This window comes from Siniperca chuatsi, linkage group LG4, assembly GCF_020085105.1.
Source record: "Siniperca chuatsi isolate FFG_IHB_CAS linkage group LG4, ASM2008510v1, whole genome shotgun sequence".
NCBI classification, from domain to species: Eukaryota; Metazoa; Chordata; class Actinopteri; order Centrarchiformes; family Sinipercidae; genus Siniperca; species Siniperca chuatsi.
Window position 1 is genome coordinate 23,925,691 of NC_058045.1, and position 25,369 is coordinate 23,951,059.

General features: G+C 40.6%; 2 protein-coding genes across 2 annotated transcripts; one reads left to right on the forward strand and one right to left on the reverse strand.

Moving 5' to 3' along the window:
- Positions 1–784: 784 nt before the first annotated feature.
- Positions 785–12,590, reverse strand: uba2 (ubiquitin-like modifier activating enzyme 2). Its single transcript, XM_044192489.1, has 17 exons — positions 12,358–12,590; positions 10,756–10,839; positions 10,480–10,550; positions 10,287–10,351; positions 10,096–10,196; positions 9,801–9,922; positions 9,497–9,564; positions 9,221–9,342; positions 7,857–7,956; positions 6,814–6,965; positions 6,401–6,494; positions 6,091–6,203; positions 5,444–5,599; positions 4,142–4,238; positions 3,596–3,701; positions 3,340–3,482; positions 785–2,177 (listed from the first exon to the last, which is right to left on the reverse strand). The coding sequence occupies exons 1-17, from the start codon at positions 12,496–12,498 to the stop codon at positions 1,963–1,965; spliced, it is 1,950 nt and encodes a 649-aa protein (XP_044048424.1). The 5' UTR covers positions 12,499–12,590; the 3' UTR covers positions 785–1,962.
- A 4,248-nt stretch (positions 12,591–16,838) lies between these two features.
- On the forward strand, positions 16,839–25,330 carry lcat (lecithin-cholesterol acyltransferase). The gene is made up of 7 exons (XM_044194652.1): positions 16,839–17,301; positions 19,791–19,947; positions 20,376–20,491; positions 20,750–20,845; positions 21,988–22,212; positions 22,506–22,701; positions 24,311–25,330. The coding sequence occupies exons 1-7, from the start codon at positions 17,151–17,153 to the stop codon at positions 24,672–24,674; spliced, it is 1,305 nt and encodes a 434-aa protein (XP_044050587.1). The 5' UTR covers positions 16,839–17,150; the 3' UTR covers positions 24,675–25,330.
- The last annotated feature ends 39 nt before the right edge of the window (positions 25,331–25,369 follow it).

The following is a 25,369-nucleotide window of genomic DNA, read 5'->3' on the forward strand; positions in this document are numbered from 1 at the left end:
AGAACTTTGAATTGCCTTTGTGTATAAAATGTGCTATACATATAAACTTGCCTTGACTTCCTGCTACAGTATGCCAATTCAAAAGTGTCTGCTATGAAAAAGGTCTTTTGCAAAGCCATAACCTGTGAACCTGTTCTGCTTTGGTCTATAAAACACTTCATGAGGATGCAGCACCTTCAAATGTCTGTTTCATTATATTCATATTTGTTTCCATCTTCCATCTTTATCCTGTGTCCTGTCCCCATCATCCCACATTGAAGTTTCGTCTAATCAAAATACATTTTCTTAAGCTTGTTTATAGTAAAGTGCTGTCTGTGTGTATGCGTGGTGGGTAGTACTGTTGCATCATGGTTACTCTCCTCAAGAATGTCACTCTGTACAGAGCTGACCACGTGACTGTCGGACTTTAATCCCTGAACTGAACAAACTAAATATTTATCAGGAAACCGAGAAAACACAGAATAATGTGCTGATGATGGCACACACACTGGCAAAAACAGGCTCTAACAGACGTGTTTCTGCATGTAGCTTTAGCGTTTAGATCTTTTTCTGAAATTTCATGAGTTCAGTGCTATCGTGTGTTGATGTCTCTTAACTTGCTGTCTAAAATTCCAAAACTATATAAACTGGCCATCAACTGAAAACATCTGCTTGGGTTATTTCCCCTATACAGTCTTTATAATGGAATGGATATGTAATATATTCCAAATGTGCAAAAATTATTGTATTTCTGAGGACTTTGTACCAACATGAAAGAGACAAATAAGACAACACAAGAAGCCTCTGCATTTGTTTAGTTTATTGTCTTCACCAAATTGGTCCAAAGGGCTCTCATAGCCTTTCAACAAGAAGTCAGAGCTCAATGAAAATGTGAAATTATGGACACTGAAACAGGGGTTAGACTGGAGAAGACTGCAGCTCAACTGCTACACTTTGTACCAGTGGTTCTTATGTTATTTCAGTGCAGGACTCCACTGCCATCAGATTAACCTCTGCAGTATGAAAAAGAATGACTGGTTCTGGTCAAACCGCTACTCCGTCTCTGGTTCTGTCTTTAACCGTCTAAACAAACTGTGACCTCTTCGCTCAAACAGAACCAAGTCATACTAATGAAAAGCAACTGGAACATGTTTACATTAAACTACTACTAGCCTGGATCGAAGCCGGGCTTGTGCTTAGCCAGAGCCTTTAGCATGCAGCGCAGTTTCACAGGGAGCCATGTTAGCTCCACGGTGCTGCACCATGGCCGTTTCTGAGTAACTTTCTCTCTAAGAGCTGGACGCCTCACTGTGGCGGTGTTACGGAGGGTATGTTTACGTATTTGCAGCCAAAACATGTTAGTTCTAGAAAAGAGGTAGCAAACTAACGCCCCATGGCACAACGTGGCCAAACTCTCCGTCAGTGCCTCTGTGCTATACCAACCCACAGATGATCACAGACATCAACAGCACCTACACACAGGTACCCTGGTTAGAGTACCACAAGCCGCAGACTCCTGGGTCTGTCTGTTACCGTCCCTTCACCACGACTGAGATCAATATTACAACCCAAGAAAATGTTTGGTTTTTTTTTGTAACCTGACCACAAAGCACAAACACACCCTGACTTGTGTAGCATGAGAAATACAATACGTTTATAAAAAAATACAAAAAAGCACTTTTTTTAAACCATCAAGAGAAGCATTTTACCAGGACCAGAAATTAATAAAAATAACAAAAGAAGTTGAATGTATTTTTCAAAACTTTTTAAAATGTAGAATCTATTTACAGCATCATGTCAGAGAGCAGAGGGAGTATGAAAGCACAAACACAGAGTTCAGGGGAGGAAGTGACGAAAGACGAACCAGGGCATTAAATTGTTCTTCATAAAAGAGGTGTTTTATTTAAGCCTACTGTCAGTCTTGAGTCAAAATGACAAGCGTTCAAAGAGTTCTCAGTCCTTCAGGAGACCAGGGAGGACGGGTTAGTCCAGAGCGATTATGTCATCGTCATCATTGTCGGTGGGGGCAGCTGCTGCACTTGATTGGTCCGTCCGTGGGCGCTTGGTGGAGGTCTCGCCAGTTTCTGCATCTGAGTGCTTCCTCTTGCTGCCGCTGGTCGCTGCTGCTGCAGAGCTAGACGACGCCCCTTCCCCCTCATCAGAGTCAATAATCATGAGGTCGTCTTCCTCTGCTGGAGCTGAAAGATGGTGGACAACAACGTTCATAGATGAAAAAGAAACAGCACTAAGAAGAAAAACAAGAGCACTAACCCTCAAAACAAACAAGCGATTGAAATTTGAGTCTTTAATAAAGTTCAAAAACATTCAAAAAGGTCACCTAAGATCAAATATTCACGTCAAGGTGGGTTGACACAGATGGAAACCTCAAATTAACATTCTGAGCTATGATTTTGTGTTGTTGTAGATTTGTTATCTTAAAGATAAATTAAGTGATGTCACTGGAAGCAAAGCAACTCAAGTCAGGCCCAGCGAATATCATCCAATTGCAGAGCTGCAGTTCCAAACCTGCAGCTCTACAACTGCAGTTCAGGCCAACCTGCACCACCTACTGACAAGTAAAGTTACAGCTGCACACCAATACCCTGATAGCGCATGATAGCCATGAACTGTGCGTGGCAGCAAACCGCCATAATTTATTCTGTTGATAAAGTGTTCAAACTGTTTCTGTAGATGGCAAAGGTCTGTAGAACTGGAGTGACAATGGCCAACTCCCCCCTTATTGAGAACATGCAGCCTGCTAGACAGAGTGTCTAAGTTTGTGACTTAGGCTGCATTCAAATTCACAATAGCAAAAAAAAAAAAAAAAAAAAAAAAAAAAAAAAAAGGCAGGCCCACCCTTATTTGAATGAGACTAGTCTGCCGACGCAGCAGGAGTGCCAACAAAGAGGTCTCCTCAAATAAAAAAGTTGAACCTGGCTCAACCTTCCCTGCAATGCAATGGAAAACGCTGTGTTGGCCAATCAAATACGTGCAAGAGCACATCCTGGTGGATTAGTTTGTAACGTGAAGGCTGTATTTCTATTGTTTACATCGCGATCGTCACAATGAAAGATAACATATTTGTCGCTGTAATAACTTTCCAGAGTTGTAAATCCTGTCTCGGAGTATTACAAACCGCTGTGCAGTGTCTTGGTGATGAGCTGATAAACCTTCAAATTCACAAATCTCAACGAATTCTGATATCAATACAAAAAATGAAGGGCAGTAAACAAACACTCTGTAGCAATAATACAGTACAGCACAGACATTCCTTCTCAGTGTGTTTAACATAGAGACACGACCACACAAAATCAGCACCACCGTGATGTGAACTTAGATAAAAGACTCTCTCCTGCTGACCTTTAGAAGAGGTGGATGGCTGGGCGGAGTCCTTGTTGCCGTTGGTGATGCTGCTAACATCTTCCTGCTTAGTCTGAGGGGGCGGAGCTTTGTCTGGGGCCTCGCCTACTACCTCAAACTCCACATCCCGCTCTAGTTCCTCACTGCCAATGAAGACACACACACAGTTTTGTTCACTTGAGTCACAATAAAAATAAAACATGAGGAATTAAACATTGAACTGTACACTATGTATTTCATTCACAGAGGTACATACGTGTGCAGGACATTAACGAGGAGTGTGTAGTCTTGGAGGAAGTCATCAACTTGGAGACGGCTGCCGTTACGGATCCCAAAATCAGAAAGAAATTTGCTGTTGTTGGCTGTGGAGGAGCAGACAGGATGGGAGTTACACACACCTAACCACACCTTACAAACAAGTAAGCGTTTGTAGCACGCTTGCAAAACAGAGCATGGAGGCACAGCTCACTAACTGTGTCAACAGAGATGCTATTCACTAAATGCTCTTTTAATCCCCTCCTGTCTGGCCAGTATGTGTTTTAACTATGGACTAATTGACAGAAGCTACCACAGCGCCCTCTTCTGTCCGAATGAAGAATCACTGCACTTCACTTTTCATTCTCACCAAACCACAAATCACCCAAATAATCAGTCTCTACTTTTTTGCATTTCTCCCAGCTCATATATTTTTTGTCATTCTTTCAGCTTCTTTAACCCCCATTTTTCCTGCCCCGCTTCCTTTCTTTATGTACTTCAACGCATTAATTGTGATGCATTACTACCGCCCCCCCCCCTTCCTGACCTTCTGTCTCTCCTTCCTCTGAGGAGATGAGGATGGTCCCTTTTCCATCCTCTATCTGAACATCCGGAGCCACCATGCCAAACCTCTCCTTCAAGATCTGATAAAACATACAAAAATATCAAGTCAACAACAATTATGGCAATAGTAAACATGACAAGTCGAGTCAACATTTATAAACCAACAACAATAACCCCCTCCCACCAATTATGTACTGTATTGTAGATTATATGGTACATGAAATACAGGCTTTTCTCAGGCTCCTCAGGCTATGTACCTTATTTGGTGTTGCCAGGTCACAAAGACAGATTAAATAGACAACCATCCATGAATGCAGTAAGAATATCTGGGTGCAACCATATTTTCTGACAAAACATGTGGGAGCTACGACCCGGAAAAACGTTTTAACTGAAGCTGTGGTGTCCCATTAGGACACTTTTAATACTTTAAAGCTGGAGTGCAGAACTTTTGTCTCCCCCTTCTGGCAGTGAGAGTAATTACACAAACACTGTTGATGCATGCTTATGATGTATGTCTACAGTGAGCTCGCCCCAGGCTTGTGTTCAGAGACAGTTACAAAAATACAGAGAAATTTCCACAGTTCCAAGACAATAATCCATTATTTAGGTAGAGGAAATGTAATAGCTACAGAGCCTACTCCAAATATTTTACCAACCTGTCCAAGAGCAGTAACATGACATCTGTGTCTGCCCTCAGTCTCTTCTCTCAGCGCTCTCCAACAAGGAAAGGCTAAAGCTACACCAATGGTTATCCATGTTTGTCCTCGCCATTGATCACTTTCTTTTTATGACTGTAATCCTTCCTCTGAAGGCAGAGTTTCTTTTTATCTGGAGCATCAGAAACCTTTCTTGGACGCTTCTTAGGTTTTACTCCTAGTTGCTGTAGCCTACTCCGTCACTACGGTTGCTCCAGAGCCATGCAGAGACAGCTGCGTCAACTCTGTTCAGTTTCAATTCAAGTGGCTTTATTGGCGCAACTGCTTTGAGTAAAATGCATCATTACCAGTGCACCAGCGTGGGAATGTCGCCACAGACACCAGATTTAAAAACTCTGTATACTGCAAAATACAGAGAGATTTACCTGCCGGTGATAGGCTTAATCAGCATTGCGTGAACTTGTTTGGCAAGGGCTTGAAAGTAACAGACCTTCATTTATATGTAAAAGTCCCGCACTCTTGCTTTAAATCTGATCAGTGCTGCTCAGGATTTCTGTGAATGAATGACGCCAACATTACTTTCATTGTGGCAGGTTGGTGTAGGTGCAAAAACAAGCTCATCATATTACCCTGTCCTGCAGAGAGAGGACCATGGTTTTGTGGACGTTGAGCTTGACTGTGACTTCAGGTTTGCTGGCGCAGACGTAGCAGTTGGTGCTGGGCGGGTCCAGGACACATGGGACCAGAAGCTTCTTCCTGAGGTTGGGACACTTGTTCAGGAAGATCTGGAGAAGAGGCAAACAAAAACATGAAATGTGGAAACACAACGTTGCTGGCTGCTCTGAACTCAGTTTCTCAAGTGACGCGGTTTTGGGTCAAAGCATGTAAGCAACAATATTAACAAGCCCCTTTCAGATACTTGGTTTAGTCCCATGTTAAACTGAGAATGGCAAATTATATCAAAACGTTTAATTTCCTTTGCAGAAACCAGAAACAATATGTGGGGCATACTATGTCAGCAAACAACAGGGCAGCTACCACGATTTGTCTAACTCAGTCTGCTGAAGCCTCATCTTGACTTCAGGTAAACTCATACAATACATTTTGGCACAGAGGGAGGACTTTGGAAATCCAATTTTAACCTGGACTTTTAATCCAACTGGAAAAGTAAAATTAATGTTTGTAAAATGTTTTAACCCTGGGCAAACACCCAGGTCCTGACAATTGCCTGGTGGACTAACCTAACCAGTCATGGGCACTTGGTAGTTCAACTAACCGTGCGACAGGATTCTAGTTCCCCAGACAGGATCTTCAACCCTTCCAGCACGATGAGTCCAGCGATGACAGCGTTGGTTGTAGCAATAGCTGGGATGATGTTACCTGCCATGGCTGAAAAACAAAATCAACAAAAAAAACAGAGACATTTATCTGAATGTGGATGTGCACTACAACTGTATAATGGAATTAAGATAACTAATTTAGATCAAGTACAATATATTCATTAAATAAAACAGCAAATTCTACATTATAGTTTGTTTCCAGTGTAACCAATTTCCTGTTGAAAAGATGCAAGACAACCAACTTACACTTTACATCAAAGCGACTCTTCATGTTCATGCTAAAGATGTGCATACGTAGGTTGGCTGCTGCGGTAACAAAGTCCATGGCTGGAGGGTCATCCTGACAGGGGATGAGGAGGAGGCAATGAAGGCACTAAACTCACACGAACCATTAAAAACACAGTTCATGTATCTGTGTGTCACTAACATTTCACTACGGCTGTGTATTCTCTAGCAATATACATCCCTGAAGTGGTTAACAAACCTCAGCTTCTTTTCTTTGGAACCCTTTTGAATTTTTACAATTAAAGACAAATACGTATGTATCTCTCAGTGTTTTCTGGAAGAACGGTGTATTCATCAATACATGTATATTTTCTCTTTTCATTCTTATAGCAAGTATGCAAACATTGATGGAGATCAGTGTGTTTATGTGTTACCTTGTCCCACACCAGCGCGGCTCCTTCTCCCTTCTCCTGCAGCTGTGAGCGGAGAGTCTCCACGCTGTGCTGGAACAGCTGGCAGTGACCCCAAACACCCAGAACCTGCTGGTCCTTCAAGCCTGAACCTGGAGACTCCTCCTGAGGACATGCTGGGACGCACAAATAAATACGGATGAGGAGGTAGTCACGCTGAGCCATGCTATGAACGGCTGTGAGCAGTCGAGACACACTGGCACGGTGCGAGTGTTCTTCCACTGTACAGCAAGTTGTTTACCTCAATGGCGTGTTGGAAGTGTGCAGACAGAGACTTTGATTAAAGTTTGATTGACAGTTGGCTTAGCAGCAGCAGACTAAAAAACATGAGTAAATCCCTCCAGTGTTATCATGCAGTGCACTGCAGTAACCACCTGAAAACAGCTGCTCTAAAACCTGCTATTTATTGTACGAGTCACGTGGAGCTATTTCTTACCCTGGAGATTCATCCAAGCACTTGTCATCATTGAAAATCGGGACTTGTTAAACTATGTTGCAATTACACTTGAGTGTTTTGTGTGCTTGCAACAGAGCTCGTCTCCTCTGTTTCATCATAGCAAAGTTATTATTTCATTTGTGAATTGATTCAGAGGATAATCTAATTCTTCGGTGATTCAATTTTTCTCACGTCTCGTCTCATGGCACGTCATACATGTATTTATGTTTCTGTGCTTATAAATGTAGTTACACACCTGGTTCTATTCTGTTTTTCTTAATCTTCTGCTCACCCTAAAAAGGTAAATGGGAGTTTAGCTTAGTATCTTCCTGACATTTTTAGCTATTTTAAAAGAAAAACATCACATATAGCTACAATACCATTCCAAGCTTCATGTCTTGCTGGTGTGATTTTAAGCGTGCGATTGCTGATTCATTAGAACAGCAGTTGCTGGAGCCAATTTTGGCAGTGCAGGGAGGAGATGAGACGAGCAAGCAGTAAACAAGCCTCCAAACTTCATCTAACCAAAAGCTGAAGTTGTCTCTCACATAAATATTTAAAACAGACATACCACTGTTCTCTAGCTGCTGCCAGTCCAGAGGTGTAGGAGCTTTCCTCTTCTTCCACAGCTTGTCCATGGTAAGCAGGTACATGATGTCATCTTTGAAAAGCTGGGGAGGAGAGCCAATCAGAACCAAGCTTGTTACTGTAGAATCTAGATCTGTGGTGATAATATACTAACACAGTGCTGAATAAATCACTCAAACTGCTATATGTTCAATAAATTTTTTTTTTTTTAAAGTATTATTAAAAAGTAAAGCACATGTATGAGCCACTTTGAAAACCTGCCCCTATCGATAAAAAAATCCAACATTTTTACCCCCAACACAAAAGCTTTAACAATACACCATGGATGAGACTAGAGAGTTTCGCACCCTAAATGATCAATACCATTTATGTTTTGTGTCTATAACTCGTGAAAACTGGTATTCATGTTCTACTAGGTGCTTCGGCTTGTCTCCAGCAAGACAAACTGCAATAAATTAGACAGGTCAAACGAGAAAAGACTAATCCAATTTAAAATAAGCCAGAACCTGTTTCAAGTATTGGACAGATGGTAGAGGCTATGCTGTCTAAATGAAATCCTCCTGCACTACAAGCTACTAGAGCTGAGTAAGCACCTTACAGTTACTACGTGACACAACTAGTGCAAATCTATGAAATCAAAACAAACCTATCCGGATTATAACTAATCCCAATAACAGTCTTCACCTGTCACAGGTCAAGGTAGTGGCAGTGAATAAAGCTGTGCATGAATTTCCACAAGCTCGGCTGATCAGCCTGTACACAGCACAGCAATCAACACAAAATTAAGTGCTGTTATTTGGATGTAAAGTTGTCATTTTTCCCTTGTGACTTGACATGAGCAAAGTATGCGACAATGGGAAACATAAGGAGCATTCCTCGTGTTCTTCCACTGCAAAGCACAACACGCAGTCCAAACTTTCAAACACTACCATGTCAACTATTTGAGGTAGAAGAGCTGAATTATAAATACAGCTAAAAAAGGGGAAACTATCCATCAGTCTGTGTAAACTAATTTTGCATCTTACATTCTTGACCTATATTAAGAATAAGCAAACTATGGGCTGCAACGCTCTGATTTTGCAGCAATGGAAAATGTAGTAAATAAACATACATCAGCAGGGACCTTTTTTTTTTTTTTATAAATCTCCTGCTCAAGCATCACATTGGCTTTACTACCCCTATGTGGATAAACAGTTTATAACCACATGTGTGGCCCAAATAAGTCATTCTATGCACCTTTGTTATATAAACAGGAAGTTTGAATACCCCACACACTTGTAAGTTGTTACAAAGTCTGCATCTGAATTTCTGACACAGAACTACAAGTTTGATTTGTCTGACTGGTACCTTGTTGAAGACTTTGACGGGGTCGTATCCTGTAGAGCGGGCCCATTCTTTGGTGGAGACTCGCTTGATGTCCCCGTCCTTTTCTGAGGCTGTGGCGCGAGCTGCCGTCTCTTCGGGATTCCCTGTTTACAGAACACACACACACATTTCACAGTGTAGAGTGCTTGTGTATTTCTACCCGGAACACTATCCAGCATTAAAAACTGCTGTCACAAATGGAGTGAATATACCTCATTAGATACTGTGAAACAAATGCAATGCCACGCTCTCACTCACATGCAGCCTCTGGGTCCGCTGTGTCGGGTGACACCTCTTGATCTGCATCCTCTTCTCCAAATAGCTGACTATAGTGGCAAACAATACAAGATGACCATTAGAACACAGCATACTGGCCTCTCTTGTATATCAAAAGGGTGTTTTCGCATGTAGCAGCATAATCTGTAATTATACATTACTACTCATTGTTTTCAAACATGTGCACGGCCAGTCTAGTGAGTGATTACTGTGAAATGGGCCTATGTTTGAATTGTAGTCCACTAGAATGATACTAGTACTTAGTTATGATGAGAATGAGCCTTACTTGAAGAGATACTTGGCCCAGACGATGCAGTGAATGGGCTCAGATGGTGTGTTTCTTATGGTGCATCCTGGGAAGGTCTTCTGGGTAGGCTTAGGTTGGCATTCGTAGCACTCGGTCATTCCCTGGGGGAACGCAGAGAGTGGGGAGAGGAAGGAATAAAAGCAGGAAAAAAGGGCAACAGAGACACAGAGAGGCACAGTGGGGAGGGTTATCGCTGCCCTTCAACCTTTTACTGGATAGGAAATCTATGCAATGGATGTTTTAACAAGTAACAACAAAGACGTGCATGTTCTACCTTCTTGATGACTGTGACTTGTCCCAGGTATCCAGCCGTGCCGCTCTCTATCAGAGGGATGTCTGCTGCCAAACACATCCTGTTCACATGGTTACGGGCCGCTACAGAGACAGAAAGTATTTTATTTACCTCATTATTTGAATGTGTTGGCATTTAGGAGTAACAAAAAAATGTCTGCTTAGTGAGATCACCTCTGTTATCCAGAGCATTCATCACCAGCATGAACTTTCTGAAGAACTCCACGTTGTAGTCAGGGCTGTTGGGGGGGACGACAACAATCAGTTCCAAATCAAAAGGACAACCATCAAGTCTGCGTGTCAGTCTGATAAAACTCTGTGATTTATTAAATGGATAAAACGGAACAAGAAACACAAAGAAACTCACTTCATGATGCTGTCATGGTAGGCAATGATATTTGCAGTGGGACAAAACTGCAAGACGCTCTCCTTGGCCACCTGCAAAACAACAGGAACAAAGTAACTGACTGAATCAGAAACGTACAATAACAGCACGCAGAAAAAGATATAGTCTACGGTGTGGTGATACAGACCGCACACATATTTCAGGGTGTTCAACATAACACAGTGTTAGCTCAAACAAGATTAACAACAATGGGTACAGCCACCAGTGACAGAGGTCAGTTCCCTGATGTTTACATACCTGTGCTTTAGACTTGCCAACATGCTTCTTCTGGAAGAGGAACTGACGGTTCAGGTTGCTGACATCAATTGTGTCCAAGTCAATCTGCCGAAATCAATAGGGTTGTAATGTCAGTCATGTATATGTACATTTAAATGTATGTATGACGTGATATACGACAGCCAACTCCAATCAACAAGCACTTTCACAGCTTTTGACATAGCAATTTTGTTTAAATAACAGTTCTAAAAATATCTGCATGTACACATGATGATACATAGGGACAAATCCACTAGATTAATTAGATTATTCTCCACAAATGTTAAAATGGGTCAGTGCCGCAAGGAGGTCCTTGGTCATCTTGTGGTTGTATTTGTCCATTTTTTAACTACCCACTCAGTTGGGTTCATATGCCGTCCTTTACTGTGATCAGCACCATCGATTCTTTAAAGATGAACATTCAAGAGGGTTCACTCCAAAATTATGAATCATGGAGCCTCGTGGCTTTTGTTGTGACAAAGGATTGTAAAAACAGTGTGAAACCTCAGCCAAAACAGTCAACCCTCTTACTCATAGTCATCTCAAGAGCTCTACTGTTAAAGCTGCCAAACTACCTCACATGCCTTCTCTCATTTAACTACAGTACACATTCAAATAACTACTTTACCTTAGATATTCCAAATGTACATGCTAATTGTGGCAGAACTAGTTTCAAGTACAATGCACATTTTAAATGGACTTAAGGACAAACTGCCCTCCTGCTACTGTATAGTCTTTCAGTTCCCTTTGAGAGTTTAAGGCCTTACTATCTGATGTTTATGACACTTGTGGTTGTTATTATTCCATTTGACGCTTGATTGTTGGTTGGCTGGCTTCAGATGTGTTGTTCTTGTATTCTGGTTGTTTGACTATAAATGTGTCTTTTTCTTAGCTCTCTCTTGGAAAAGATATCTCAATGACGCTAACTGGTTAACTAAGTTACCCGAAGTCGTCCATACATGTACTGCTGCTTTTCAAAAGGAAAGGAAAAAATGTGGAATATTAACCTATTACTCAGTTTACCAGCACCCTTCAAGGACCCTTAGAGGTCTCTGCGATCCAGGGACAGTCACAAATGCTCAGCTCAAAACATCTGCCGGTTGACCCTCGAAATCACAAACATACACAACTAATAACAAGCGCTGCGCACCCGTCTATCATCACTATACCTCGTGATAATATTTGCAGCATAATAAAAATAGGCACAACTAAACAAAGCGGTGTCCAAGTGAGTCTGTGCAGGTAGTTAGCCAGCCCACCGGCTAGACAGCCGTCACATTACAAAGAAGTTGTCTAGCTAACTTAGCAGTGTTAATGGCGCCAAATGCTCCAGCTACATTGCTACGACAGGGTTCATATTTTTACTACTTGATACCCGGGCCTGTCCACTTAACTATGCACCCGGGGACGGAGTGGGTATCAAGAAACCACCACAGTCGTATGTTTTACTTCTTTGAATGCCACGTCTCAGGAATTAGTCCGAGCCCGTACACCTCCAGGCGCAGTCTGTGAGAGCACAAAGACCTAGCATGATTAGCTAGCTAGCTAACAGACACACACACACAAACAAACAGTGTGACGGACCACTTCGATGTTTTTGAAGCCGGTGAGGGCGAGGTTCTTCAGCAGCTCGCAGCCGATCCCTCCCGCTCCCACCACCAGCACTTTGCAGGTGGAAAGGGAGTCAGCAAGCTCTTTTCGGAGTGAACCCACCAGTTGGACCATGTTGATCGGCTAGAGACAGAACCAAAGCCTGCAGCACCGGGGGGCTAGCGGCTAGCTTCTTCTTCTACAGACCCGAAGTCCCGCCCACTTCCGTGTTAGCCAGCTTCTTCTGTAGGATCCTGGACAATGTGTTGTCACAGCGCCCTCCTCCTGACGGTTGGCAAGTCAACTACAACGTGTGTTTGAACCATAGAGTGTATTTATTTTGATATTAAATATATATTTTAACCACAGGGTTTGAACCTGCTTTGGTGGATTCAGTTTCCCACTAATTAGGCTACTATGTTCTTTTAACTGAGCCAGTCTGCCTTTGTTTTTATCTTAAGATGTTCACAGCTGCTTTACACTTAAATTGCTTATTTTATTGTCTTTGCATTTTTGTTAGATTTTGTCTCTTTCTCCACATACAATTTACGCTGAAAATATGTTGTGCTGTATTATTTTCTAGTTGGCAGTGGTCACCTTTTCTTTTTGTTAGCTTTCAGTGCCCAATGTCTGGTTTGCAATTCAATCAACCTATTTATTGCCTCTCAGAACCACAGAAACCCACATAAATCTAATTGACATACATTGTTGTTGTTTTTCTGGAATGCCTCTTTAACAACTTGAATGAAAAATCTTTGAAATCTTTGACCTCAGGCTCATGAGAAATCAGAAACAGAATCAGCTTCATTGGCCAAGTATGTGTACACATACAAGGAATTTGACACACAGTTCCAAGAACAATTTACAGGAAGCTAGAAATAGATATACAGCTGAAAATAAGGACAACAAAGCTGAACAAAGATAGGTACAAATAATCACAGAACTATTATGTACATACAAGTAGGTGAAAAAAGGTGTCTATTTAAACATGTATAAAAAGCAACAATGACCAACAACATACAATGTCTATATACAAGTCAAGTGTTTCTGTAATTTGAAAACAAATACAACTAGTGAAAAAGAATAAATATCGAATGGGTAATGTAATCGATTACTTTATATACATGAATTGGGTGGTTACTGGGAGTAGTTACTTGAAGTAGTGTTAGTTAACCAGTGGACCACCAACACCTCCTGCCTGGTCAAGAAGACTCACCAGCGCCTCTTCTTCCTGAGGACACTGAAGAAGAACCAACTGTCCTCAGCTATCCTGGTGAACTTCTATCGCTGCACAGTAGAGAGCATCCTAACCAGCTGTGTCACAGTCTGGTATGGGAACTGCTCTGCTGCAGAGCGCAAGGCACTGGAGCGGGTGGTGAAAACTGCCCAGCGCATCACAGGGACTCCACTTCCAGCCACTGAGGACATCCAGAGGAAACGCTGTCTGCGTCGAGCCCGCAGCTTTCTTAAGGACTCCTCTCACCCCGCCCAGAGACTGTTGCCTCTGGCCTTGGACCAGCAGACTGAGAAACAGCTTTTTTCCCAGAGCTGTCTTCCTACTGAACTCTGCCCCCCGCTGATTCCACTGTCCCCTCATATACCTTAACTTAAATGCTGCTATATTGTTTTTGCTACATGTACCACATGTTCATTTGCACTACTGGACTATTTATTTATACATATACTGCATCATTTGCACTCCAGTACTATGAACTGAATACTGCAGTAACTCATCTACTGCACTGTTAACTATTTCCATAAATTGCACTACTTTATATTCATTGCACTGCTGTTCTGCCCAGTCCAATTCAATATTGTACATATCCATCAGTATACTTCTGTTTATAGTAATGCCATCTGTATATAATGTCCATAGTACCACTTGTAAAATATTTTCATAATGTTGGTCTATCCTGCATTTATGCACACACTTTATATCCTGCACTTGCTTATTGCACTTCTGGTTAGACTTAAACTGCATTTCGTTGCCTTGTACTTGTGTAATGACAATAAAGTTGAATCTAATCTAATCTAATGTGTTTTTTGAAAAAGTTACCATATCCACTTTACCTCTCTCAACAAATATATTGTTCCAACAGATATATTACATGTATCTATGGGGATCACGGAAACTATCCACCGCTTGGCTCATTCTCCTAACATACTTATTGCTAACCCACCCAAACCTTAATTTTCCCAACATCCCCATAAAATGATTTAGTAGGGTAGAAGTCTACATGTCCCTGACGTGGTTTATATTGGGACACCTGGCAAATTGGGACAGTTAAGCTTTGCAATGAATTTATTTTCAAGGAAAACGAAAGACTAAAATGTTGAAATTACTAATGTAACAGTAGGCCTATGCATTGTTTTGTAATTTCAGCATGATGTTTTTTATCAAATTGTTTTGAAAGCCCTGTGAATTTAAAAAAAGAAAAGGGCAAAATTAATGCTAAATACTTTCGAATGTTTCACATAAGTAGGCCTATCTCAATTGTGTTGATGTATTTTCATTACATTGTTATTTGAAGACATTAAAATGTTGAAATGACTTCTTTAATTTCTTCATAATTTTTTCAAAATCAAAATATATGGTGTCCCATTTTGCCAGAAGTGCTTGTAAAAAAGTGTCCCATTTTAACAATACTCACCCTATTTCTTTCATTTCAAATCAAGCAGATTTAGTATGCATGCTGTCATTTTTTAGTAAAAGTCATTTTGGTCACTTTTCCTGTGTGAACACAACACCTGCTTAGAATTAGTATGTAAGAAACTGGGACACAGCTCCGTCCACCTTCAACCTGAGCAGAAGTCTAATTAATCAACCAGAATAACTGAAAACAATTGTGCGAGTGTGCAGAGCCCTTAACGGTCAACATAATTATGTTGTAACATATTTATTAGAATTTAAAAAAACTTAGAATACACACAGGTATAAAAAGACACTATGGATTGTTTGTAATGGTAAACATGACAGGCATGACTTTATCCAGCATGATTATTGCATTCGAAAGTATTGTAAATGTAAGAGTGAGGGAAAGGGAATCATTCTCAAGAAAATGCAGATTGAAAAGAGGGGTTGCAGAGGCAATTAGAAACACAAAGTCAGTAAAGTGTGGTTGACAAATAACAAAAGAAAGTTCAACGCTGGAGAAAAACACAAGGAGATCCTTTGCTAAGGTCAGTTAGTCAGAAAGTGGGTTAATCAATTAATGTCTGCTTCTGTCTGCCTATATCTGACATTACCAGTACACATGTCACACTACAATAGCTATGAGCAACAGAGAAAATTGCCTATTGTAAATATTCATTCACATCTAACTAGAAACCTTTATTATGCAGTGGGAATCGATGTGTGTCTAAAAGGCCCATTACCTGGCTACACATCAGGAAGACATCCCCCCACATTATCATGTTAATGGTGGCAATTCCAGGTAGAAAGCTGCATGAGGCAATGGCCGTGTGCCCTAATTACAGTGCTCTGTAGTAACCTCACATGGCGCATAAGAGGTTAACAGAGGTCAGCATGTTGTTATAGACCTACCGGCTGTCAAACTGCTAAAGCAGTAGCTAAGAAATATTTTTTCTGAGACTTCCTTGCAGTGTATTTTCTGTCAGCCTCATGAAACAAACAAGACTTCGCGAGACGAACCAGTTATGAAATGTTATAATTATGACAGGAGAACCAGTTCACGTGCTGCGCCAGTGAAGCCCGCAGCGCTGTTGCTACTCTGTATCCATGGTAACGCCAAGATATGACGACGTTTTAACATGCTGCTTTTAATAGGCTACTGTCTGAAATTTAGACAATTAGCCTAGATTAAAAAAAACAAACAAACAAACAAAAAAACGCCACCAATCCAACAAAGCATATTCTGTGTCAATAAGGAGCAGCCTTAATGGTACATTTCGAGGTTACAGAGCACGAAAGCCTTAGCAACAATTCATGATTTTAATCGGTACAAAGAAACATTTTATGGCATATTTCCCCCTTAATTCTGGCTATGCGCAGCAAAGTAAAGTCTGTAGGGTACATTGGCTTGTGAAACAAACTACCAAAGGGCAAATGTGGCATTGTATGTTATAATGATGTGATAACTCAGCCTATGTTATTGTTACAAATTATTAAGCGTTATATCCGCACAAACGGTCTTAAAGAAGTGGAGTTTACGTGGAACCTGAATGCAGCACCACTCACAGCTGGACTCTGCTGCGGAGTGAAGCTTTGCCTTTGCAGGAAGTGACCTCATGCAAATTTTTTTACTACACAATTTAAATTTCAACATCTGTTGGGTTTTTTATGAACTTAAACGGTAAGTTAATTTAAAGCGAAAAAAGTCATTAGCGAAAGACAACACATTACTTAGCCTGTGACGTTAAACGCTGGATATGTATATACATTTAAGAAAAAAATAAATAAAAATGATGTTTCCTTGTCAACGCTCTTTGTCAATCATTTACATTCTGATTTGGGAGAATCAATAGGGCAATGGGTAACCTGGCTGCACGTTTTATTTGAGCGTGTGCTGATGACAGTTTGATTAATCATCCTTACTATAAACCAGGTGTCTCAAAGATTAAAAGAGGCCAAACATGCTAAGAAGTTATTCCGTCTTTTATTAGTCTGTTGGCCAGGAGTGAATAGTTTTACAGCAGGCCAGGTAATATTATAACGCTTCCACCGGTCTGACTTCACATTTTGTGCCCGGCCCGCCTCTCCCTCCGCCTCCAGCAGCAGACAGACCGATACAAAGCCCTGTCCAACACCACAGTCGCTTGAAAGAAACATGGGATCCGCGGGAAACCTCTGCTCGGTCCTGCTGGTTGTCTTTTTGCTGGAGCTTCATCCCTCCTCAGGTTTCTGGATCGTCAACGTTGTCTTCCCGCCCAGCGCCAAAACCAGAGTACCAAGCAACAGCACTCCACCACTCATTATCGGTAAGTGAAGGCTAATTAGTCTTTTTTTTATTTTTTAAGAATCTTAGATGTCAGACTGTCTGTGCAGCTATTTTTGCATATACAGAATCTAAAATATGTCTTTAAGGACTAAGGCTTGATTACCACAGGGGCCCTGAAAGCTCCACTCATTTATTTGAAAATCTACATTAAAGTGCAATACAGCAACTGGCATGATTAGGGCCTTAAGGTGGGTCCTGCTGCATTTACCGATCTGTTAAATTAATCTGTTTTAAAACTATCCATCCATCCATCCATCCATTTTCTACCGCTTGGTCCCGTTAGGGGTCGCGGGTGACTGGAGCCTATCCCAGTGACTTTGGGCCTTAGGCAGGGTACACCCTGGACAGTGGCCAACTCGTCGCAGGGCTATGTTTTAAAACTAAAAACTTTTAAAAACTGTACACATTGCACAGATAGTGGGAGAGAGCAGGAGTTAATAAAGGCACAGCAGCTTATTTTTGTATCTGACTAACTGTGTATTGATGTCTAGGCTATCAGTGTGATTGTACACTGTACTCTGTACATTTGACCCTGTATTTTGCTGTTTGTTTCCTGCTTATCTAGATCATACTGACACTTTTTAGGCTCAAAGGGCCAAAACGTGATTCACTGGCCCTCCACACTTCAGCTGTAGCCATAACAGTGTGTGAAATCAGAACCTGTGAGTCCACACTATCCCACCGAAGTTTGTCTGGGTCTTCTACCTCTCATTTGTAACATTGAATTTTTAGTGAAATATTATTTTGTACAATATTATACTTTAGATCTCCTTTGTTTTAGGTCATGGCCTAAAAAGACATAAGACAGCAAATGGGTTTTAAAATCAGTGTTACTGATTGTTACCATGGAAACATGGCTGCTAGTTAAGATTTGTTAGGGTGGCTAACTTTTTAGGCTTAAAATAAGTTAGTTTGTGAGAAAGAGCAATATTAAGACTTCAGACCAGTAAAATATCTTTGTGAAAATGGCCCCAGCTCAGTCCTTGTAGGCCTACTAGTCAACCAGGAACATGACTCTTTAAACCTTTGAGGATCCAGTTCAGCCAAACTCTTCTTGACAGTGTATTGTGATCAGATGGATACATGAGTGTCCCTTTAAGTTTTAGAATCATAAATGTTCTCAATCTGCTTCAGGTATACGGACAGACATTGCCGTAGTGTATCGACTAAAATTAAAGCAACATGAAGAAGGTGTTACACTTATTTGTACAAGTGTGTGAACAAATCATATACAAACTAATATACAGTGAAATGCCAGTGTTATCAACTCGGTGTCAATAGCTGGCCTTCAAATTACTACATAATATAAAATGTTCACCCAATAGCTCTGTGTCTGTGACATCAAAAGACAATAAAAGAAGCTATCATGGGCCCCTGATTGTGATATAGGGCAGTAAAAACACCGGCACCATCTGCACATCCTTCTTCTTCATCTTCTTTTTACACATATTAGGTGTTATAAAAGGTTTTTAAACAAACTTGCGGTATACTTTTGTGGCTCCTGCCACTATGTTTCACATTGACTTTTATATGCAAAGTATAATGCTAGTCAAAGATTAAATTGATGTGTTATTCAAGACAGTAGGTTTTGTGATCACTGCCCTTGTTAGGAATCACATTTTGTTGTTCATTTTAAGACACTGCAGGACATTTTCTCATTATGCCTCATTGTTTGCAGCCAAGAGGTCATTGTCCAAATTGGGATGCACGCAGTTCCAAGTGGGACAGCCAAAGAAGAGTATGGGTTTCTGGTCTATAATGGTTGTTATGAAAATATACCATTATGACAAAAAATAGATACAGTACATTTTGTTCAAGGGCAAAAAGGTAGAGTCGAGGAACATGGTTGTATTTGCCAATATGGTGTGCAAAGTGTAAAAGGTGGGTTACTTTCCACATTTTGAAAAGTTGAGAAATCACTTGCAAATATCTGACGAAACATGGACCTGCTAGTCAAAATAAACATTTTACTACGCACTTTACTTTTTTACTTTTTAGATCCACTGTAATGTGACACATTCTGCAAGATGGTGAAAAACTACTTTAAGCAAATTAAATTTTCTGGCTCTTTTCTGCAAATAAGACCATTCAAAATATAGTATTTATAAAACAGGATTACACAATAATACTTGTTTAAAGTTGCACTAACCAGTATTTTTAACAATAAATCAAATGCCTATGTGAAAGGTGTCCTTATCTGATTAGGGGGTCTAAGCATAGAGAGTGTCGTATGCTGTGCATATTGTAAAGCCCCTTGTCACAGCTTGCATATGTCCACCAAAGAGTGATTTTCCACTCTTTGCAGATTTGATTTGAATACTTGTTGGAGACCCGAAGAGGAAAACCCCACATTTTAGAGAAAAGTCCAGTGAATTTGATATGATTGGTATGGTCTTGTGACCCACTGACCTACAGTGTGCTTACCGTGCACTGTGATTCACAGATGTGTGTGTATGTGTGTGTGTCCAGTGCCAGGGAACTTGGGGAATCGTCTGGAAGCTAAGATAGACAAGCCGACACTGGTCCACTGGATGTGTTACAAGAAAACTGAACACTGGTTCCCCCTGTGGATTGACCTCAACATGTTCATGCCTATAGGTGTAGATTGCTGGATTGATAACATTAGGTAACTGACTTTTAATGTCTATATTCTATCTGTATTACCTTTCACCTTCAAGCAACTTAATGACATCATTTTCTCTATACCTTTGCTCTACGTCTTTGCCATTGATAGCAGATGTTGCTACACATTTGGAAAATATTTCCTGATCCTTGGTCAAACATTGTTTCCCTGGTGTTCTCCCGCCTGTATTTTGAGTGGAGAATCCCGATTACAGTCATGTTTACATTTTCTCTTTCAATATTACAGTATATAATGAAGGGTCCAGGACTTTGTTTTTGATTTATGCTGCCTTAAATCTCTCAGTCTGGTCTAAGCACTCACTACCAGACAGAACCACAATATTTTTGTTCTTTTTTAGATATTAATAGAGTCACATTAGGGAATGTTTTTGCAAAATTAGACTGAAGTGAATGTCTATGTGCGTGCCCCAGACTTGTTTACAACAGGACAACTCGACGGTCATCCAACTCACCAGGGGTGCAGGTGCGGGTGCCAGGATTTGGGCAGACATATCCCATAGAGTTTCTTGACTATAACAAACTGGCTGGTGAGAGAAATACATCTGTACCGGTGGATATGGGATTTGTGGATTATGTAATCTTTGCATGCATTTCTTTGTTGAATAATACAGAAATACCAAAAGGTTTCATGAAAGCAATGATGTACACTGTAGGTCTGTGCTTAATTCCTACACTAAATATCTTAATGAAATACCTTAAATGCACTTTGTAGCTCAGCTGCTATGTACCAATCAATGTTGATTTAGACATCTGGCATTGATTGAGTCTGCTGCTGTTTTTTGCAGGTTATTTTTACACTATGGTGCAACATTTGGTCCACATGGGCTACATACGAAATGAGACGGTCCGAGGAGCCCCGTATGATTGGAGGCTAGCTCCTAGTAAGTGGCAAAAGTACACACGCACCCTTACATACACACTCACACTGCAAATGGCCAAAGAGCTTTGTGTTGTATATCTAGCACAATGTCATAACACACACTTGCCAGTGGTATTTTTATCTTTAGAGAATATGGAAATGAAAATGTTCAGCACATTGCTATGACGGTTTAGAGATAGTAGAAACAACAGAATGAAGTAAAAACGAAAAATAAATGTGTGACTCTTTTGGCCTCTTTTGTACAAAAACTGTTTTAAAGCTCCACTAATCAATATTTTTATATTAAAGCTGCATCAATTGATTTTCTTTTTAAAAAATTTGCCACTTGTGGGTAATGGAACAAGCTGTAAACACAACATTGACACACTGTATTATCCCCTTATAAAGTTATTATGGCGAACATGTAAGCAAATCTGTTGCTTATTTACACATCCAGCAAACACAGAGCAACATAAGCATTCATTTGGAGTCGTGTTTCTGGCCACCTGATAAATGTAAGTCTAATATTCTCTCTCTTTCTCACTCTCCTCCTGAGGAAAATATCTGGTCCTTTAGCAGCTAAGTACTCCACTATGTGCATCAGCGAGTCGCTAATGTTGTCTGTCTGTCTTTTGGTGCTGGAAAAGTAATGAACAGTGGGTTTATCAGAAAACAGCTGCCTGTTGTGACTGGATACGAGGTTGATGAGAGCAGTGAGAGTGAACCAAAACAGTAAAGTTGTGGGCTGTAAAACCAAAACAATGAAAGACACTAAAAAGCTCCAAATAATTACAAATTTTTTTTTTCTAATTTTTGGCTGCTGGATGCATAAATAGGCAACTGTTTGGTAGCATGTTAGTCACACAGTTACAACTTTATAAGGTGGTAATATGTCAGGACAGTGGGTTTGAATCAGAATCAGAAATCAGAAATACTATTGATCCCTGAGGGGAAACTCTTTGTGAGCTTGTGGCGGAGCTCCTCTGACCAAAAGAAATTAATAAAGCTATAGAGAACAGCGCAGATTTAGTCGGGCCAAACTCTGTATCATTATTTATGCTGCTGATGATGATGAGGAGGATAATGATTGTACATTACACACATTTATACACGTGCTTATGGAAGTTCCTGCCTGCAACCCTCCTGTCGTCCCCCCTCCCACAGATGAAAATGCGGAGTATTTCACAAGGCTGCAGGACCTGGTTGAGGAGATGTACGACCAATACCAGCAGCCTGTTTACCTGCTGGGACACAGCATGGGCTGCCACTACGTCCTCTACTTCCTCAACCACCAGCCTCAGGCCTGGAAGGACAAGTACGTCAGTGGCTTCATTTCCCTGGGAGCTCCATGGGGGGGAGCTGTTAAACCACTTAGAGTCCTGGTGTCAGGTAATGGCAAAGTATTTAGAACAGAATACAGTACAATAGAAGAGGATACTAAATGGATCTGCACCTGGCACTGTCAATACAACAATAACAATACAACTGTTGTCTTTATTACTAATGAGGATCCAAAACTTCACAGGGAACATTGAAACAACCACATGATTTGATTGAGTATTTCATATTTGATCCATTTAATCAAGCATGTCCTGCAAAACTGTACATTCTTGCTTCTCATATTTGCACCTGAAACTGTGATTTATAACCCTCCCATATTTCTGACTTGCTGTTCATTGCAGGTGAAAATGACGGCATCCCGATGATTTCCAACATCAAGATCCGCGAGGAGCAGAGGATGACGACAACTAATCCCTGGATGCTGCCATCGGCGGAAGCCTGGCCAAAGGACCACGTGTTCATCTCCACACCGACCTTTAACTACACCAACCAGGACTACCAGCGCCTCTTCACAGACATCAATTTTGAGGACGGCTGGTAACTAACAGCTTTAATGTTATTACAAGACCTTGGTTGACAAAAGCTGTGCTATTACCCACCTCAGTTTTAGATGTACTGTATTCCTGAAACAATCTAACTGACTCAAATGCTTTGGAAATGTTAATGATTTGCAGAACAGTGACTACATAATGGCAGTGGTAATCTTTAGTTTTACCTCTTGGGACACATGAGAGCCTGGTCAGTTATGTAAATTACTGCTTTGGGAGTTGATAAGTGTGCAGTCTCTACATTATGTGTCCCTCCACCATGATATATAGTTATATAGGACATTATTTCGTTGTGGTTGCATCTGCGTACACACATTATTGTGAGGAATAGCAGTTAATGATAGAAACTTTTAAAGCCCCCATGTGTAGAATTTTCATGTGTTTAGAGCATCTTTAAAATCATTTTGATGGCTAACATTTTTGTTTGTAGAAAAATCCAGAGGTGTCACTGGGAGTTGCCAAAGTCAGAAATGTTCAAATCCAACACATACAGTAGGGGCTTTAAACCTGCAATAACTGATTGTTTGGCCACTTGGGGCAGCAGAAACAAGTTGTTACCACAACCCTAACATATTATTATTACATTTTAAGTTTAGTAGGCAAACAGTTTCCTATTTACACGTCCAGCAGATATGGAGCAACATTAGCATTCATTTAGAGTTGTGATTTTGGCCACCTGGCAAATGTAAGTTCAACATTCACTCTTTTTTTTAGGTCTGCTTTGTCTCCACCAACTCCTGAGGGAAATATCTGGCTCATTAGCTGCTAAATGCTCCACTATGTTCACCAGCTAGTCTCTAACTTTGTCTGTCTGCAGTTTGGTGCTGAGCAGGTAGTGTACAGTGGGTTTTTAGGGCAAAACAGGTGCTTGCTGTGGTCAAAAACTACACAATGACAATGAACCAGAGTGAACCAAAAATGTAAATTTGCAGGCTAATTTGCAACCAAAACAATGAGCTTAAAGGGGAACGATTTTACACATCAAAGTCTGTTTACAGGTTTTGGGGAGTAGTACTACATATGTAAAAAAAAAAAAAGGTTGCAGACTACAAGTTTAAAAATGAAAAAAATCTGGGGGTGTGGCGTTAGAAAGAAGTGAGTTCACCAGACCTCTGTAGCCCGCTTCTTATCTCTGCTTGAGGCTAGCAGCTCAAGGCTACATTAGCAGCTACTAGCATAACAAACCCGAATCTGTACAGTTGAGTGAATCGAGTTGAGTTGCATTGTGGGCAATGTAGGCACCCTGTTTTGACAAGGAAGAAGAATGCATGGAATAAAAAAGACGATATCTCTGGTTCTGCTGCATCGATTTTGATCCTTTTCTTTTAAAACTGTCCATCGTGAGTCTGATTATGTTAAAGGAGTGCGATGCTAAATCGGTGGAGTACTCTTTTAAGGTCGCTATAAAGTTCCCAAGAGCTGAGGGGAACAGCAGAGTCAGGTGATAATTTTCTGAGGGTTCGTCACTATGAATGACCCCATTCACAAGTAGTCATGTGATCCATTATTAATGTAAAAATATTGATTATTACTGCTTTAAAGGTTTGGTCCTTGTACCACTCCATTTCACAACCCCCTTATTCTCTTGTTGGTTCCAGGCACATGTGGGAGGACACCAAGAACCTCACTGGTGATCTCCACCCACCTGGTGTTGAGGTGTGGTGTATGTATGGCGTGGGGCTTCCAACTCCGGTAACATACATTTACGATGAGGAGTTTCCCAACGCAGACCCAGTGGACTTTGTTTACGCTGACGGGGATGACACAGTGGACAGCTTTAGCATGAGTCTTTGCAAACGTTGGGTGGGACAGCAGGAGAAGCCCGTCCATGTTACAGAGTACCGAGGGCTGGCCCACCTGGATATAGTGTTCCATGAAAAGGTGATCAACGTAATCCAGCATATCCTGGAAGGCAATTCAGAAACGCCCAAAGAGGTTGTTGTCCGATCTGGAACTAAATAGCAGACAATAGCATTTAAGAGTTTAAAAAACAAAAACACATGGAGTGCAGGATTTTTAAATAGTTGACTTTCAGTCTGTTCAAGTGTCAAGCAAAAAAACACATTCCACGTAACTCCAACATTTATTAGCATCCCCTCTTAGCCCAAGTAAGTGCAACAGTTCGAAACCAATCTGGACTAGCAAATAATATAAAATATATAAATATGTTAGTTTTATCACAGTGCATTCAGAGGCAACTTCATATCCTGTTACATACATCTTTAAAAAAAAAACACAATTCTGCTTTGTTTACTTTTGATGGATGATGAATTAATCATCGCATCATTATTATTTTTAAAGTGCACACACACACACACACAATGACACATATTTGTCATATTCCATGGATAGTTAGAATGTGACTAATGGATAGTAGCCTATTTGTATTGTGTATGATGTCACTGTAATATTTCTATTATGATTTATATATTTTTAGATATCTGTATAAAATCTTTTTGAAAGAGTATAATAACATCGCTTTTTCCTCAGGCTCATATACAGTATCTTATACATGCACATTAAACTAATGTTGTGAAATGATATTATATACTGTCGTGTAAACATGCCAAATGTATTTGAATGTTTCCACTTATAATAAAGCATCTGATGTAACAAAAGTCACGTGTGTGAAATGATTAGTTCAGATCCGGTACTAA